This window comes from Furipterus horrens, unplaced genomic scaffold, assembly GCF_987537825.1.
Source record: "Furipterus horrens unplaced genomic scaffold, mFurHor1.1.pri manual_scaffold_6, whole genome shotgun sequence".
Lineage (NCBI taxonomy): Eukaryota > Metazoa > Chordata > Mammalia > Chiroptera > Furipteridae > Furipterus > Furipterus horrens.
This window is the reverse complement of record NW_028327176.1, coordinates 128124847-128143007: the sequence shown is the minus strand read 5'-3', so window position 1 is coordinate 128143007 and position 18161 is coordinate 128124847. Positions and strand designations below refer to the sequence as shown.

Sequence of the window (18161 nt, the reverse complement as noted above, 5' to 3'; positions counted from 1 at the left end):
TTTACTCATATTAACATTCACAAAAAAATTCTTGTTATACTATGAATTGGTTTAGAGGATAACAATATTTTTATATTTATATTGACAGTATGATATATTACTGTTTAAAAAACCACAGGACAAGTTAACTTTTCTAGTTCTCCTAATATCGGTAAATTCAGATGCTTAACTACCTTTCTCCAGTTTCTGAGAATAACTTTAAAACCTTTCCAGAATACTGATTTCTTAAATACCCCATATTTAACACATGCCCTCCCCTGCCCTCAGTTATACACACATATATCATAAAGGGATGATTAACAACATTTTAAATGTCTTTTTCATACCTTGGTATCAAATATCTACAATATCCTCTCCAAAATGAAAGGAATATAGAACAATGAAAGCCAGCTATTCGAGGTAGTTCATTTCAAGGATATGGTTGCAAGGAAAGAGAAGCCACATATTAAATAGTCTTTTTAAAAATCATGGCCTTTGGAGATTTCAGTGTAATTTCTCTTAGGTTCTAAAAGTTTTCATTTAACAATATTTTGCCTTGAAAAAATTGAACCAAATAATTCCTTCTTCGACTCAAAATGCTTTTCTAGGGGATGCTTCTTAATCCATAAAATCTTTGAATAAAACTTTGGAACGTATCTGCCAGGGTCTATTTTCAGACCTTTTGAGGGTCAGCTCATATGTGAATGATAGATATAAAACTTAGGAGACTCTCTGGCCTGACCTGGTCTATCTTATTGTTTATATTTATTTTTTTAAGGTACACATGAATGAGATTATTACAGGGGAATTGAATTTAAGTTGGTACAAATGAATTTTCTATATACAATGTAAGTTTTAAATTATTCTCTTACCTGAAATGGGCGTGGCCAGCTGGACTTTCATAGTACCAGAGTTACATTGACATGTGACTTCACAAAAGACCTAAAGTCTTAAACATGAGGACATTTTCTAAAATCAAGGGCTCTTGCTCTGACCAGGTAGCTCAATAGGTTAAATTATTGTCAAGGTTGTGGGTTTGATTCCCAGTCAGGTCTCATACAAGAATACAAGAATCAACCAGTGAATGCATAAATAAGTGGACCAACAAATTGATCTCTCTCTCTCTCTCTCTCTCTCTCTCTCTCTCTCTCTCTCTCTCTTTCCACCTTCTCCCTCCTCCCTCTCTCTCTTCCTCTCTCTTTCTCTAAAAAGCAATTAAAAATTAAAAAATTAAAATCAAAGACTCTTGCACAAAGAACAAGTAGGTTAGTGATCTTGGCATTTGGATTCTCATCTCTTCTCATGAAGGGATAGCATTTTTAGTGATTGGGATTTTTTTTCTAATGCACCAGAAAAAGCCACTTGTGACATAGGGTTATGCAGTTCGGATACTAATATCTCAGATACCAAGAGGGACCAGGCCTAATTCATCTGAACTGAGTTGCACCATTGCCAGCAGGCCTCTTGTGAAGAAAGGGTATATGGAATTTTGTATTCTTGACATTTCATAAGAATTTTTAAATTTTGATTCCTTGTCCAAATAATTTTTAAATAGTTGTATGTTTTTAATGATTGTAGCACTACACTGTGGTCAGTCACTTGCTTTGGTACTTTGAGAACATATATATATATATATATATATATATATATATATATTTTTTTTTTTTTTTTTTTAACTTTTATTAGTACCTATTTTATGCTGAATTTACTCCTGGGTCATAAGTTTTTGTTTCTTCAGTTTCTTCTGGGCTACCTTTTTCTTCTGTGCCACCTCCTCTTCTGGTTTAGGAACAACCTGCTCTTTTTCTGGAAGGGTCCTGTTAGTGTGGCAGGGAGAGCTCATGTGTGGGTTAATCCGCCTATGAGCCCTGTAAGTTCTAACACTGCATCTTGGGAGTTTTGTTCACCTGGATGTGCTCAGTGACAGAGAACCTACATCTAAACCCTTAAATTCAGCATTACTCTCTGCATTCAGAGAAGGAAAACTCTGATTCCAAAAAACCTCCGCTGCCTTGCGGCATACCTCTTCAGGGGAAAGGCTAAGGGAGTAAACCCCGACAGAAAATCCGGAGCCGGAGTCCCTAAGGCGGTTTGACGTTGTAGTCAACACCGGCAACTCCTGCGGCGCACCTGAAGCCAAGCTGTATTGACTCCGTCTTTCCCTTGGATCCTTCAGCTGCGAAGAGAGGGGGGGTCTGCTGCATGGGCAACAGCAGACCCTCCATATCACCCTGCCCAGGCTCTGTAGCTTCAGCTCTTAAGAAGCTACACCATCGTCTCTCGAGACGGACGGCTGCCGACTCGACTCTCTGCATTTTTAAGCATGTGCAGCAAAAATTTAGTATTCTTTTTGGGCTACCGACCCTGTATCCAGCCCTACTGTTTGGCCTGGGCACACCAACCAGCCCTGCCATTGTAAGGACAGAATGGTACACATTGCTTCTGTAAAATGACATCTTTCAGCTACTTGGTGGCTTTTTGGATATGTGTACCCTCAATGGCCTGGGCAGTTTCACAACTGTTCCTTAAGTGAACATGAAGATTTGAGCCTCTTGATTTGCATGATTTTGTGGGAAGAGAAGAGCATAACTGATGAGTTTATCATTTTGATAGCTTTGAAATTGAATTTTAAAATCCACAGGTATAAACACTATTGTATTTTAATGTCATTATTTTGTCCTTTGCTTTCTTAGGACGTTCTAGGACTGAAGACTCCAAATCAACTACTAAAATATGAAAAATATGAAATTTAAGTATTTTTATCTCAACTTTCCTATACCATATTTTTTCTTCTCTATACAATTATGTTGGACTCATTTGAAACATTTTAATTATTGATAGAGTTGTTATGTCATCCCTGCTGGTTATTTTCACCTATTATATTAAACAACCTCTATGTTTCCTAGAAGACTATATCACTTTTCTATTTTCTCAAGTCCTTTCTTGCTATTGATTGGTGGTTGATTCATTCTCAATTTCACCATTTTTGTTAGAAGTGATAGAAGTGACTTCTCCCCCTACTCTTTGCCTCTTTAAAAATAGATAGGCCATAGTTGCTTCTCTAGGGGATTTGTCAAGGCAAAAGTTTAGAAATAAGGATGGTGTGTCCTCTGCTCGCATTTTGGTCTCTTAGACTAAGGTCACGGGGCTGACAGCAATGGTCTCCTAGGAGAGCTTTTACTCTCTCTCCTAGTACTTTAAAAGTCACAGAAATAGGTTCATTGTTCCTTTTTAAGTGACTCTCACATTGATTTTATTTTTGAAGGTGACAGAGTCTGTGATGTTTTTGCAGGAAATACCAGAAATAATCCAAATTCTGGATTATTATAATCCTATGTTTTTAACATGTTTTTATCATTACCAGAAATTTGTACATATTTGAGACATGGGTAGATAGTCTCAGCTATCACCTCTGGCTTAATCAACATGTGCCCTAAGTTCCACATAATGAATTTGGTGATTGTTATAAGATAAACTGAATTTTTAGTATGACAGACCACTTCACCCTTTTTCCTTCCTGCTCTGTTCTTTATTTCTTTGTAACTAAATTTTTAAAAATATGAAACACATTAACTGAAATTTTGGGGACAAGTTACCATAACTTTCTGTCTTGGTCCACATATATGGATGTTTTATGTGATTGGAATAATATTTTATATGATTAAAATTATAGAGAATATTTATAAATTTTAACATTAAAAAAAAATCCTGGGGCAAATGAAAAATATACTGTGGGGAAAGGACAGGATGAATATTGGGAATTTGACCCATATTAGGTCCACCTGGGTTATCTAATTTCAAAACTAAGGCTGTTAAAATTATTTAAAAATAGAGATGTTCTAAAATAGCTAAAATTTACCCCATTATTTGCCCTTATATTTTTCAATTTTATTGGGTAGAATTGCTTCAGTGATATGTAGCATGCTTTTGCCTTGTTTATGGTAGAGTAAAATGAGCATGAGATTTAGATGGAGATGATGCTTGAGTTTCTTTTCCATCCCATTCTAACTGTGATCAGGACAACATTCTTCAGCTTTCTGAGCTTCAGTTGGGATGAAAATTGTTAAATTACAGAATACTTTAAGGATTAGATTTAAAATGCCAGTGTCAGATTTACATACCATGCCAATGTTTGTAATTACATAAAGACATGAATAACTAACATGTTTAAATAATTTGTCTTTCCTTTGTGACTATGGTTATTAGTGTAATAAATGTCCTTTGTTAAATTTGGATGGTTTGATACACCTTGAATATGTTGTATATGAACTTCAGGATCTTATGAGGAAACTAGGCCTGTCCAAGAATGCTTGCTAAAGAGAACTTGATGGTTAGTGGCCAGGCAGTGCTGATATAGTTTAATTTCTATTTGTATGTCCTTTTTGATAGATCATATCATAGCCATTTAACAGCCTGTTGACACCTTTAAGAAGCATTTAAACATTTCTTTGTCTATGCAAGAAATTATATCTACATCATAACATTAACTTATTTCTGATTATAAAAATAATACTTGGAAAATAAGAAAGCATAAAGAAGAAAATGTGTAAAACAGGTCATTATTTTTCTCTAATAGAAATCACCATTTATATTTTTTGTACTGCCTTCTAACCTTTTTTTCTCATTATATAACTATTTTGCTTACCATGACATACAGGTATTTTCCCATGTTTAACTTTACTACCTTTCTTATTCAAGTTTTAGAATATATATAATAAAGTAGCTGCTTAAGGACAAACCTACCTCTTGCAGAGAAATGAAAATACTCTTAAATAGTAAAATACTTTTCAAGCTAAAGAGTTAACATACAGAAGAAACAAGCATTATTGAATTCAGTGACTTGTGGCTTGCCTGGAGAAGATGATGTTATATAGTCCTCAGCGATCAGTGTGGTATAGTGGGCAGAGCACAGGCTTTGGACTGGGGCTGAGTTGAGTAAATCTTGGTTCAATTGCCTATTAATTGTATGATGTTGGACAGTCACTTAACCTCTCTGATCTTTGGTTTCCTTATCTTTAACATGTGATAAATAATGCCAGCCATTTAGGGCTACTATCAGTTTAGAGATGATGGTTATGAACAAAGTGCCTGGTTGATGGCCTGAGCGTGTTAGGCAGAGGGTAAACAACAGGAGAAACCTAAGACCTAAGACCTATGAAACTTAAGCATATGTTATGCACAGCATGTTACAGCCATAATAAATTAAAATAACTCTGTTCTAAAAATACTTATTTGTATAAGTCACTATTTCCCTTTTCTCTTATGACTGCCACAAGAGGAGTAGAAAATGATGAAAAAGTGATACTTCCTTGAATATGATCTCTGTGCTGGCAGGATCCTTAATTATAAACTCTAGCAAGCCCCATCCAGGTCGCAGTGTTCATGTATCTCGGACCCCCTTCCTGACGGACGTTGCAGCATGACGGGTTAGAGGTTGAGGATTCACAGTTGAGTTCACAATCCAGGGCAGTGTCAAGTGATCCAATTCAGAAAAAGCAAAAACCTTTTTAGGGCACTTTAAAAAAAGCAGAATGAAAATAGCTGTAATGATCCCTGTTGTGGGTGCTGGGGTGGAGGGTATGAATCATGAAAACTTAAATTGCTTATCGACCATACAAATATAAGTGAAAAATTGTTATTTCTTTTAGCCAGTAACAGGTTAAATCCTGGGTGTGCTTGAGGAAAAACAACACTAATCTAATTTTTCTTTCCACATTAGACTGCTAAGTTAGAGAAATCCACAGGTTATGGTTGCTCGTGTCTGATCTCGGATGAGTCAGAGACGTAGACACAGCTCAAATTGGAATACAAGCAGGATGGTGGTAAGTGTTGTAATAGATACAAGTGTAGTATTTAGCAAGTAGTTACCGTCATTCTTATAAGGGAAACAGGAAGGATGTCTCCAAAGAAATGATAATTAAGTCGGTCTTGAAGGATGAACGGAAGTTCACTGGGAAGGCTAGCAGCCTTCCAGGCCCAGAAAACTGTGACCAAGCCTAGGGTGTGTCGTGTGTGGTGCAGGTGAGAGAATGGAAGGTAACTGGCCCGCGGAGGGCATAAGGAAGGTGCTAGGAGAATGAGCTTGGAGCCATTGCACTGGTACATGGTTTGCCTTTTACCACAGGTGACAAGATTTTTATTTCCATTCCAGGGAAACATCAAGGATGTGATATTGACATAATTAGTAAAAGCCAAAAGAATAACAGAGCTAATCAATTTAAAATAATTTGTATAACACTGAAGAGACACACAAAAAAAGTATGCTTGCTAAAACAGACCATTTTTTAGGAATGTGGACAGTGTCCCATTCCAGTCCAACTAAAAGACAAATGCTTCCAAGAAGTGTAAACTCTAAACCCTATGTCAGAAATGTATCAGCTTAATAAGAAACCTGATGAACACAGCTAAATGATCTGCTATGACTTGTCATATGAAGTGTTAAAATGCATTATACTCTCAACCACTGATGATGCTCCCTAAACTTTCCGAATTCACCACTGACTTGGTTACAAGTCACTTCGAAGAGAGAAGTTTATAGAAAGACAAATCCACACACTTCTCTTTAAAAATCAGGACAGCTGTAAGAGACACTTTGGTGAGGGCACTGGCAGGAAGTCCTCAGCACTGTAAATAGAAGAGTTGATAGCAGAAGACTCGTGCTATTATTCCTTTTCTCATAATGATTTCCTGATTTTTCCCTCTTCTTTAAGCACTGGGTGGGAAGTCAGGAAGTCAGGATCAGACCCAGCAGTAGCATTTCCTAAACATCCGCCTCATCTCAGATGAGTCCCTTTCCTCTTGTAGCGCTGTTTCCTCGTCCCTCAAATGAAAGGATTTTCAAATAGAGCTGCTTCATGACCACCTCTGAAAGATGAAGGGAGCCTCCTGCCAACCCTTCCCCTTCTAATAGCACCTTTACTTTTGTTTGTGTTACTAGTAAGGGCTTTCACACAATTTTTGGTGAAAGGATTTGATCACTTTTTAAAAGTCTGAAAATCACTGAACTGGATGTTCCAAAGGGCATATCCAGCTCAGAAACAAGTTCCACACGTGTGGAATGGTGATAACAATAGTTCCATTTTCTGTGTCTGAGGCTGATCAAAATACACATGTAGAACAGAGCATAGCACATAGGAAACATTCACTGTGTTAGCTATTGTTCTCCCTGACTCCAAGTTGCTCCCTTACAAAGAAGACTGCATTTCAGACCTCTTAAACTTTGGGTATAAAATGTTGACCTGAAAAAAAAGCTTAATCTGTCTGTTTTATACCAAAAACATTATAAAATGTCTTGGACATTTACTCTGTGAACTTATAGCATAACCTTTTTATTTCTATTTTTTTGTACACTGCTTTTTCCTCCCACAACTGGAAGTTTTCTTCTACATCAGACCTTTGAAATAATTATGACCGGATGCAATTATGACATTGCACATATCTATGTGTTTCAGGCTTGCCAGCTCCTGGGAAAGTGACATCAGTGTCCACTCTTTAATCCTGCCATCTGCAACCTGCTTGGAGCTGCTGTTGATATTATCAAGAAATAACGCCAGGCTGCCTCCATCCCTCCGCTCTATGAATTCCTTTCAGGTAAGGAATTGTTCCTTTACCGGGGTGTGATTTCTCATTTTACTTGTAATTGTTTTCTAAGGAACCTCTCTCTCTCAGGAGATAGTCCATGGAAAGCCATATTTTCACATAAAATAATAAGCATAATGCATGTACTGCTTTCTCTATCCGTTTTCAAATAAATGAGCAAATAGGGGCTCAAAACTGACTAGGTAATTGTGTGGTAGTCACAGAATCGATCTTTCTCTAACTCTGAGTTTTTTCTCTTAATCTTCATCTTTTCTGCCTCTGAGAGAAAAGGCAAGAACATTTGGCAGACACTGAATGTCACTTCCTTTTCCCCAGATTTGCCCTAGAACAAGGATTTGCAACTTGTGGTGTGAATGTCCTACCCACTCTCAGCACCTGTCCCCTCTCTCCCTAGTCCCTCCCTCGCCACTTTCCCACTCTCCTGGATATTTATCTGGGCTCCTGGTAAAGGACAAGGTCAAAATAGAACAGCAAATCTGGACTGACCCTGATAGGCAGCTGATTGTCACTGAGGTGGCAAATGCGAATTAAGATGTTAATTAGTTACTTTAGTTGTGACCTCATAGCTAATGAGTATAATTGAATATATCTATGACTCTTGACAATGTGAGGCCTGTGAGAAGGCCACACACATTGGTGAAAAATGAGCCAACATGGGTTGGTTCTACTTCTGCAGGTTTGCTAATGTATCCTAAGATAACTTCAGGATCAGCATGTATTGCTTAGTGAACCTCTGTGTTAAAACAAGACATGGATTTTCCTATGAATTATAGCTCAGAAAATTTATTTTTTAAAAACTGCTTCAGTGTAATTTGCATCCATATTCTCATGGTAATTTGTTACATTGATTTTCTCTGATAAAATTCCAGACTTGGGTTGTGGTGACCCGTTTGTATTTATCATTCATTACTCAATTATCAACTTTAATCCTGGACTCAAGGGACCTTGGAGAAAACCTTATCATTTATAGGAGAGGAAACTTGAGACCCAGAGAGATGGAGTGAGCTGGCCAGGGACCACCCAGCATGTCAAAAACAGAGCTGGACTCCCCAGGCTTATGCCTGGGTAACTGCATCTGCCACCTAAATGCAGCACTCGCTGAAGTCTTGGGAGGTGGAGGGGGTGTCAGTGGTATGTGGAGGCCATTTGTGTCTATCTCAGATTATCCACAGTACCCCTTATTCTGTAGTAATTTATAATTACTTTGTTTGTATACTGCCCTGAACCAGAAATGATTTAAAATTCTATCAATCCTGTTTCTTCTAAATTTTGCTCTTTGGATTGAACATTGAATAACACATAAGTTTGTATATGTCCACAAACTTTTATGGAGGGAGATAAGAGAGTTAACAGTGGTTACCTTCGGCGAGTGAGGCTGGTAGACAATTATTTTTTATTTCACTCCCTCATGTACTGCACGAAATTTTTACTTCAAGGATTTTACACAACATATTTGGGAAGATGGTACATTTATCCATGTGTAATATAAATTGAGAATAATAATACTACAAAGTAGCCTCAACGCAAGTTTTAAAGAGATTAAAGGTGAAAGAGTAATCTAAACTGGGTATAGGGGATTTGAGAGGAGCCCCAGTCTGTCTTTCTTCTCCATGAGACAGGCAGTGGTCCTTCACCAGTCAAGGATCTCAACTCAGGCTCTATAAATACCCGGACATGAAGGCCTGGCCTGCGCTTGGTGGCATTGGTGTTCTTTCCTGGCACCTTTACTCACAGGAGCTTTGAGAGCTGTCAGGGTGTTAATTACTGAAAGTCCCTCTCAGTTAGTGATTGTGCTTCCTCTGGTCTCAGTCCATTTCCCGATTTCAAAGGTACAGAGAACTTGTCACAATTTCATGAACAATGTCTGCCTAAAAGATTTTTCCCTGCTGCTAGTTCTGGAAAGGTGCATTCTTAATATGAAATATACTAGAAATTGACTTCCCAATGTAGGCCTTCACTCCAAAATAAAGGATTAGTGAAAAGGGGGAGGATATCTATCAGATTAGAAAGAAATGCTCTGCTCCTTCATCTTTGTAACACCTCCTTAATCATTTATTACAGTAGCAAGGAATGGGGCTGCTCACTCTGCCTGTACTTGGGATTTAATTTTTCAACTGGGAGCTCACTTGAATCCAGTTTTTTAAAGTGTTGTATTGGCAAGAGCTGTAAAATAATAGAATGACATGTGTTAGAGAACCATTCTTATATTTCCAGTTCTGTTTTAATCCAGGCCGAGCCAGGTACTGCGAGCAATCTTCTTTTTTGGTAAAAATGTGATTTTCAGTTTCTGAGGATTCAAATGGCACTCCTGCCTGAGCCGTTATTACTGCCAAATCCCAAAAGGAGAGGTTTATCTTATTAAGTAGAGCTATTAACATATATGAAATTATGACTTCTTAAATTGCAGTATAACATTTCTCTCAGGGATATCTTGGGATGGATTTGTTATCATTTTAACTTGCACTCCGTTACAGTACCTTAATATCCCTAGTGTGATTAGGAGAGAACACAGTGTAGGATTTGGTTGAGAACCACTGATGTATTGCTAGACACATACTGTAGTTGTCGCAGCCCCAGGAAGAAGAATGGACTTACCGTTTCACTCCCTGCTTAAAATTCTTCCATGACTATTTATTGCAATGAGAATAAAACCCAAGCATCTTAACCTGGCCAACCAAGCCCAGCAACATCTGACCCTGCCTCACCCATTGGCCTCGACTCCTGCTCCCTCTCTCACACTCTGTTCCAGCCACAGCGGCCTGGCTTCCTGCTCCGTCACAACAAGCTGGTTCTGGCCGTTGAGGCTGTGTACTGGCTGTTTTCTTTGCTACCAGGACATATTCTGGACCAGATCTTTGCATGTCTGGGTCCATCTTTTCTTTCTAGTCTCAGCTTAGGTGCCTGGTCCCTTAAGAGGCCTAACCTGACCCTCCTCACCGTATTACTCTCTCCCCGTCAGCATATTCTATAATTTCATCTTATTTTCTTCATAGGACTTTTCACTGTTTAAAGTCATCTTGTTCATTTATTTGTCCTTTTTTCTCTACTACAATGTGTGTTAAATGAGAAAAGGGAGAATGTGTGCTTTTGTTCAATATTGTGTCAACAGAACTTAGAACAGTGCTTGGACTCAGGAAGCACTAAATATGGGACGACTGGCTATAGGTCGGTGGGTAGATGGATGCACAAATAGAACACAAATTGACATGGCCGTTCTAGAGAAGTCCAAAAGACTGAGCCAGGGCGAAACAGAAGCATGAACACTTGAGGGCAGAAGCAGAGCCCTTTCTCTGCTGAGAAAGGGTAGACTCAACAGGTAAGGTTCAGATCTGAGAAATATGGACAAGATTTGAGCACAGATGGGCATCTGCATTGTAATTATAGCCTGGGGCTTTGTACAAATGAGAAAGACTGGAAAAAGAGTTCAGACAGTATAAACAGCTGGCAAGAGTCAAGATAAGCAGAGTGACTGGTATATAGGGCTGGGCTCCCTCTGGGCACTGGAGACTGGAATGATACCCAGCTTTGGTGCCAGAAACCAAGGGGGTCCTCTGAAATGGGGTGGATGCATGCAGCCTGCTGCCAGCCAGACTGCTGCCAGTCTGATTCCACTCTGAGTGCTTCAGAACCCTGGGAGGTGGCAGAAGGCCATTTCCATATTCACCTTGCTGCGCAGCAACCAGCTTAACTGGAAGTCCGTCAGTAGTCAATAGCAACTGTAAAGGTGAATGAATGCTGTCTAGGTGGTAAAGCCTTAAGAGCAACTGTGTTGGAACCAGGATTGAGCAGGGCTGCTGGTTATAACTGCTAATCCTTTTCTTTAGAATCCTAGACTACCATAGCTGGAAAGACTAGTTAGTGTAATGACGTTAGTGCTCTAGATAAGAAACAGACCTCTGAAGGGTAAGTTGATACTGGAGACTGTAACTTTGATTCCTATGCTGTTTTTTGTGCTACGCAGTATGCTGACTTCTCTTTGGTATAAAGGAAATTTTTTCCTATACTAGCATTTCTCTATTCCATGGGACACAGGTACCTTAGGTTATATATAAATGTTATAGAAAACAATTAGTATTTAATTGTTATGTATTAATAATGCAAATAATAAAGGCTAATAGTTATTCATTGCTTTCTGTTTTCCAAGCACCGTTGTCAATGATTTGCACTTATTCGTCCGTTTCATTTTCAAGAAAAAAAATAATACCATGAGGAAGGTACATTATTATTCCCGTTTCACTGGTGCAGAAACTGAACCAGATTAACTTGCCCACCTCACACAGCTAGTAAATGGAGGGGCATAAAGTATAAAGTACAAAGCCTGGCTCTAGAATCCCCCGATTCTTAACCTCCACGTAATATTGCCTTTTAAAATAAGTGTAGTAAAGCTAAGATTTTTTTTTTAACCTGCAGGACTTTTCAGGGCCTTTCATATGTATGTAAGGAGCAATGTGACCTTCCTAGTTGAAGACTATAATAAATATTCTTTCCCAATTGTACTTAATACTAGGAAAGCTTTTTCTAGGGGTATTTAATGGAATCAATGCTGTGAGAACACAGATGGGGAGACACTATTCTGTCGACTGGCGAAAGATTTGGATGAAAAGGCAGAGTACAGATATGCAGTCTCTGTGGCAGTCTTGCTTATCTCCAACAGAAGTGGTGCTGCAGGTTTAACTGGTAATTGTAAAGAGGAAAAAAAAATGGTACAACAGGAACAAGGTCTGCCTTTGCCATTTCTTAGTACAATGAGTCGTAGAAAGGACCCAGCAGGCCCCTGGCTGAGCGTTGCCTTTCCAGTCTGCGCCTGCTTCCAGTTCTATTTCATTTGGGTCTCATATCCACTCTGAACACAGTGTAGCAGCATAGCAAAGGGTTCCATTAATAGATTGAGTTACCTGGCTAAACTCTGTCTCCTAACTTATGGCTTGACTCCCACTGAGAACTCCCAAGAGGAGTCTTCCTTGGAAACTTATGTTCAACTAAGAGATAAAAAGTGTCCCGTAGCCTTGAGCCCTGAGCTGAGGAAACCTTTTCTGTTCATCCCCACATCTTACCTCATTAATTCTCACTCCATCCAGCTGCTCCAGGCCATCCAGATTGTATGCTGCATTCTATAATAATTTAGAATGTTTTCATAGGCATTGCATTTTTTTTAAATCCACACAACACCCCCTATTTTAAAGGTGTAGAAAGGATGTAATGTAGGCAAGTTCATGTAACTACCAAAATGCCGGGCTGTGTTTCCACCCTGGGTCTCCTGGTTCCAAGTCTGTTGTTTGTTCCATCTCCTGACAGTTACATCACAGAAAGTACCAAATGGCCCTACTTAACAGTCCTCTTATGCATATAATTTTTTCCATAAGGCAGCAACAGTACCTCTTTTATTAAAATCATCCTTTAGAGAACCACTACCTTCAACCACGGGAGCAGTGTGGGTAACATTCTCCAGCTTTATAGATTCTGGCAAATAAGCTGGCTTCATCAGATTACAGTTTTATGTACATGCCGTGTGGTTGGATAATATGGTGAAAATTTGTAGAAAAGGAAAAACAAGTTTTATAGAGCTTATCTGTTACTGTAATAGGGTTGATCAGGGATATTTATTCAGCTCTAGATGGATTTGAAACCATACACTAGTCAGTGGGGAAGCATGAAGCAGTAAAAGCCATATATTCAACTTCTCAATTGTTCAAAAATGATTAATTTTACAAAGCATTCTCCCGTTCAGCTACTTTTTCACTACCTGTTATTATCTGTATCAAAAGCAAGGAAGAAAATAACACATGAAAATTTGGTTTAATCATTTAGCTATTTGTTGGTATCTCAGCGGAAAAGCTTTGATGGTATAGAAGTAGAACATTGTGGTTTAAGATGGTAAAAATATCATCCACAGGGGCCTCCAAGAAATGGGTAGGCAGAGGCCTGGGAACTTTACAGGTCAGTAGCAATAAGGGGGCTACAGAGAAAGTGAAGTTTCTATCTCTACACCATTTTTTTTCATTCTACTTTTAGACATTGCACTGCATAAGTGGCCTTATGTGCCGTTTATATGCCATGTTCATCTCTAGTTAAATTATAGCCATAATTATTTTTTAAAGTAACATTTTATAAAATGATTATAAGAAAATAGTCACAGGATAAAATATTGGAAAGTACAGAAAAGTGTAAAGAAAATTAAAATCAATAGGAATAAAATAAATATTGAAATTTTAGAGTAATTCTTGTTAGTGTTTTATACACACACACACACACACACACACACACGAATATATTTTGGTATAAAATTGGTCTTGTTGGAGATGCTAGGATTCAGTTACTGGCAGTATTTTGTTCTTTCCTCTGTTTCTAAAAATTTGTTTGTTTATTTTTAAATGGAGAGAGGGGAAGGGAGGGAGAAAGAGAGGGAGAGAAATATTGATATGCGAGAGAAACAGCGATTGGTCACCTCTTGCGTGCCCTCACCTGGGGATCTGGCCCATGACGCAGGCTTGTGCCCTCACCCAGAATCAAACCAGTGACCTTTTGGTTGACAGGACGACGCTCAACTCACTGAGCAACACCAGTCAGAGCATCCCATCTGGCATGAAGACAGTCTTCACCAAGGCTGTCAAAGGTACTTGCAGACTTTATCTATAAAACTCCTGTTGTTTAGGTGATAGTGGTTGGGGAGAGAGGCTGTAAGCCTTTCAGACGTCCAAGGTTGCTGCAGATGTCATCAGGAGGCAGGCAGACCTGCAGGAGATGGCAAGCATGCTAAAACTTCCACAGCTCTCATGGTGACTGTGTGCGCATTCCAGAGAAGGGGGAAGAGAGTAGTGTTGACACCCTCGGTCCCTGAGATGTGTCAATCTTTCTTTCCTCAGTGGGCAAAGATAATCAGGAGTTGAATGCTACTCATAATATTTAGGGAATCCAATCTCAAAGGCAATGATTACTGCTCTGTTTTCATTCCCTCTCCTCAAAACAGATTTCTGAGAATTGCCTCAGCAATTTGGGAATGAAGAGTTGCTGCAGTCTTCCTTTCTTTTTGCCCAGCAAGGTGTTCTGTGGTTTGGGGAAATAAACAGGCCTCCGTAGTGTAATACAGTTCTCGAGTCTGAATTCTCCCTTCCTCTGCCTCCTTTCATACTGGACTCTACTATGTTGCCATATTCCCAAGAAAATGTGGAGGATGGGGCCAGGCAGAGAGCAAGCCCACGTTACTCTCATGTCACGTCTTTCAAGAGGCTGTTCAACCCACCCAGATTCCCTTCCACACGGCCTGTGCCTCAGAAATGTCTGTCTATCAAGGGGCTGGGCTTGTAGGCAACACTGGACAATTCCCAGGCCTTCCCTGGCACTGGCCTTGACTCTGAGAAGCTACCTCTTGGTGGAGGACCCGATTGTGCTAGGGGTGCTCTGGCTTTGGCCTTATTGAGAAAAGCAGGAATGATGTGGCACCTGGAAAGTCAAGGATTCTGTCTTTTGTTTGCTTGTTTTTATTACGTTAACTTTCTTCCCCCTGACTTTAAAGGAAATACGTACATACTTACAACAGAAAATGTGGTTTAGTTTTCATTAGCAAAACAATACTTATTTGCACTTCTAGCCTAAAAATATAGAATCTTAAAATTGAACCAACTATTACCCAGCACAATTCAGTCTTTCATGCATGGTGGGGAGAGAAGGCCTGGTAGTGTCTGAGCAGCCTTTGCGATTTGAGGGCGCTTGCTGTCCCTGTGTTCAGTATCTGTAAGTCTCCAATGGGCACGGGGAAGACAGATGGGTTTGTCTAATTCTGCAATGATGGGAATAGGGGTGGTACTGGTTATTAAGGGTCAGTGTCTGTGGGAGGCTTGTTTAAAATTCAGGTTTCTGAATGAGAGCCTGAGAGATTCTGATTCAGTAACTCTGCCAGAGAACCCAGGAATCTGCATTATAGCAAACATCCAAAATGTTACTGATAAAGGTTTTCAAGAACCAAGGTAAGAAACACTTAGATAATAGAATATATCCCTATTAAGTGAAAAGTGTAAAGGGAAAACTTTTAATTATGACAAGCACCTAGTCACTTGTTCAAATAGCTTAATTATTTTTCTCTTTTCTTCACTTTTCCTTATTAACCTGCAATTGGCGTAGTCCCTGACTGTGAAGTAAACCGAATGATTATGAAGTTGTTGTTTGTTTGTTTTTTTACTTTTTTTCTACCATCTCCTCTCCCTTTTACACTTAGATGCTTGGTAGAAGGCAGGTGTTAGTGACCTCTGTAAGTCATCTCTCTGCCACTGTGTGTGAACGCCTAGCAGCCCAGTGTCTCCGAGTGTCGCTGGGTCTCCTGCCTTCCTCAGGGCCATGCAGCGTCCACAGCCTCTCTTCTTCTTAGAGCAAGTCACTCACCTTGACAGAGGACATTCAAGGTCTAGTCTTAAATCTGCCCCCAACTGAACTTGTGATCCTGGTCAAGTCAGGTATTCTCCATGGGTCCCAATTTCTTTATCTGTACAATGAGGGGGTTGAGTTAAATTATGAAGTTCTTTTAAAGTAGAACACACAGAGTTGGTCACCCAGGCTGAAAAATATAACTTTATTCCTTAAAGGTACTAGGTCATTATTTCTTTTGAGCATCTTGGAAGTGTTTAACTGATGAAAAGTGTAGATAAAGCCACCAGTTACCCAAACTTTTTCTTCTTCTTCTTTCGTTTTCTCCAAGAGAATGATGTCTTAGCATGACCTTCCTGTTCAGGTCAAGAATGATGGGATTAGAGTTCTTTCTGGCCTTTGGTTCTTCTGACCTGAGAAACCCAGGTCACTCCTTCAGTGTCAGGTGACCTGTGTGTCAGAGCAAAGGAAAAGGAAGAAACTTGGAGTGCTCTCTGGACAGCTCTTGGTTTCTCTGCTTCCCTCTTCCTTCTCTACTCCCCCCACCCCTCCCAACTTCCCCACATCCGGTCTCACCTTTGTTTCTGACTCTGGATCCTGGTCCACCCCGAAACATTTGTGGCTTAAGATTTTCCAGTGGTTTTGTATTTCCATTTATTTTATTAATAGACATAATTATTCTAAGAAAATATTCTAAAAGGTGAGCCTCTCCCCTTCACTGGAGATTTTAAGAAGACTTGATTCTTCCCCACACACCAAGCATGGCTGTGTTCAGTCAAGTGGCTTCCTGGTGCAGAGTCTTTGCTTTCTTGAAAAGGAGGATAAACATGTATGTCTGCTTTTAGAAACAAAGTGCTGTCGAGATTGAAATGACTGAACTCACTTCTCCCATGAAGGAAGCTACTGTGTTGCCTGCAGGAGCTTCTCTGGCCAGAGAGGGAAACAAGCGCCGGGCAGGATGCCAGCCTTGAAGGGAATGATGGATTGGAAGATGGAATTATTCTAAGCCTTCACTGAGAATCTCTCATGAGCCCCCCAGTAACAGCTAATAACTTCAGCAAAGTGAGAAGATTTACAACAGAAAAGGCATTGGGGAACAACAAGGCAAAAGGAAGTATGAGGAACAAGAATGAAGTCAATTTATGAGTATTGTCCATTTGGTCCTCACTCATAGACCTGATATGCGACCCTGTGGGAAGAAGCCCTGGCACAAAGTGGGGCCATAGGTCTGATTTCTGGTCTTGGCTGCTATGCAACCACTGTGGCTGGGTACAATCGCTTGCCTGCCTAGATCCCAAGTTTCTCATTCCTTTAGCTAAAAAATCCACTGATGCTATGTTTTAGTAGTTGAAGGATTCACAGTAGTATGAAAGCTTGTGAATTAAGTTAGCCTGGAGAAAAAACGCTGGCCTCCAGTTTAAGGTTAGCATCCCCTTAAAGATCAGCATGTTGCTTCTTTCTGGTCTAGAAGTAGGAAATGATGGCAGCAGATAAAGTGTTTGTATAGCTTCAAATGGGGCTTCATGCAGTTAGTGCGTGCAGTTAGCTTTAAATAAAGCAAGGCAGTTTATCAGTCTGTAGCATACAAGGCGGTACCTGGTACATTATTCAAAGCTGGAGTAACATAACACAGACTAAATTGGAGTAAAGAATTGGCCAAGTAATATTTAGGTGACAGTGCCTTTTCTTGTCTTTTTAGAACTAAATGTAGTTCTTTATAAATAACATTTATCCATACTCCCAATGTGTCTGACTCTCTTCCTGCTGATCATAATTATTTTTTTTTCATTTAACTTCAGCCTGAAAGTCATTGTAAAGGCGGTAAACATTTGAGACATTGTCCATTTGACCTGTCAGTTGCTTTTCATTGTCAAACCCCCCAAATATACTATATGTTTTTAGTAGAAATTAGGGCACTGCGCACAGAAGGCATAGTATTTAAAATAGATGAGTTAAATCTGCTTACTTGTGATTTCTAATGTAGCTTGACCTATGTTTACCGTCTTTGCATATGTGTGTGGAGGGGAGTATATGTATTTTGGTTGTCTTACTATCTTTTCTTCTTTTTTTCTTATTTCTTGTCCTCTGATATCTTGATAGATTTTCTTTCTTTCTTTCTTTTTTATTTTTAATTCTTTGCTGGCTTGGAAGCAATAGCATGCAGTTTTTCCTTTTTTGGTGATAACTCTGAAATTTTTTAAATATAGAAATTATAAATTTTCCTA

General features: G+C 39.3%; 1 protein-coding gene across 3 annotated transcripts in view; it reads left to right on the top strand.

Annotated features, from left to right (window-relative positions):
• The window catches only part of UBE3D (ubiquitin protein ligase E3D), a 136714-nt gene that overhangs the window by 74363 nt on the left and 44190 nt on the right, over positions 1-18161 (top strand). For 2 of the 3 annotated variants that reach the window (XM_090280526.1, XM_090280527.1), the window contains exon 9: positions 7431-7569. In XM_090280526.1, coding sequence (XP_090136652.1) covers positions 7431-7569 — 139 coding nt within the window. Of the gene's footprint in view, positions 1-7430; positions 7570-18161 lie in introns of those variants that run through there. The other variant, XM_090280528.1, reaches the window with a different exon arrangement.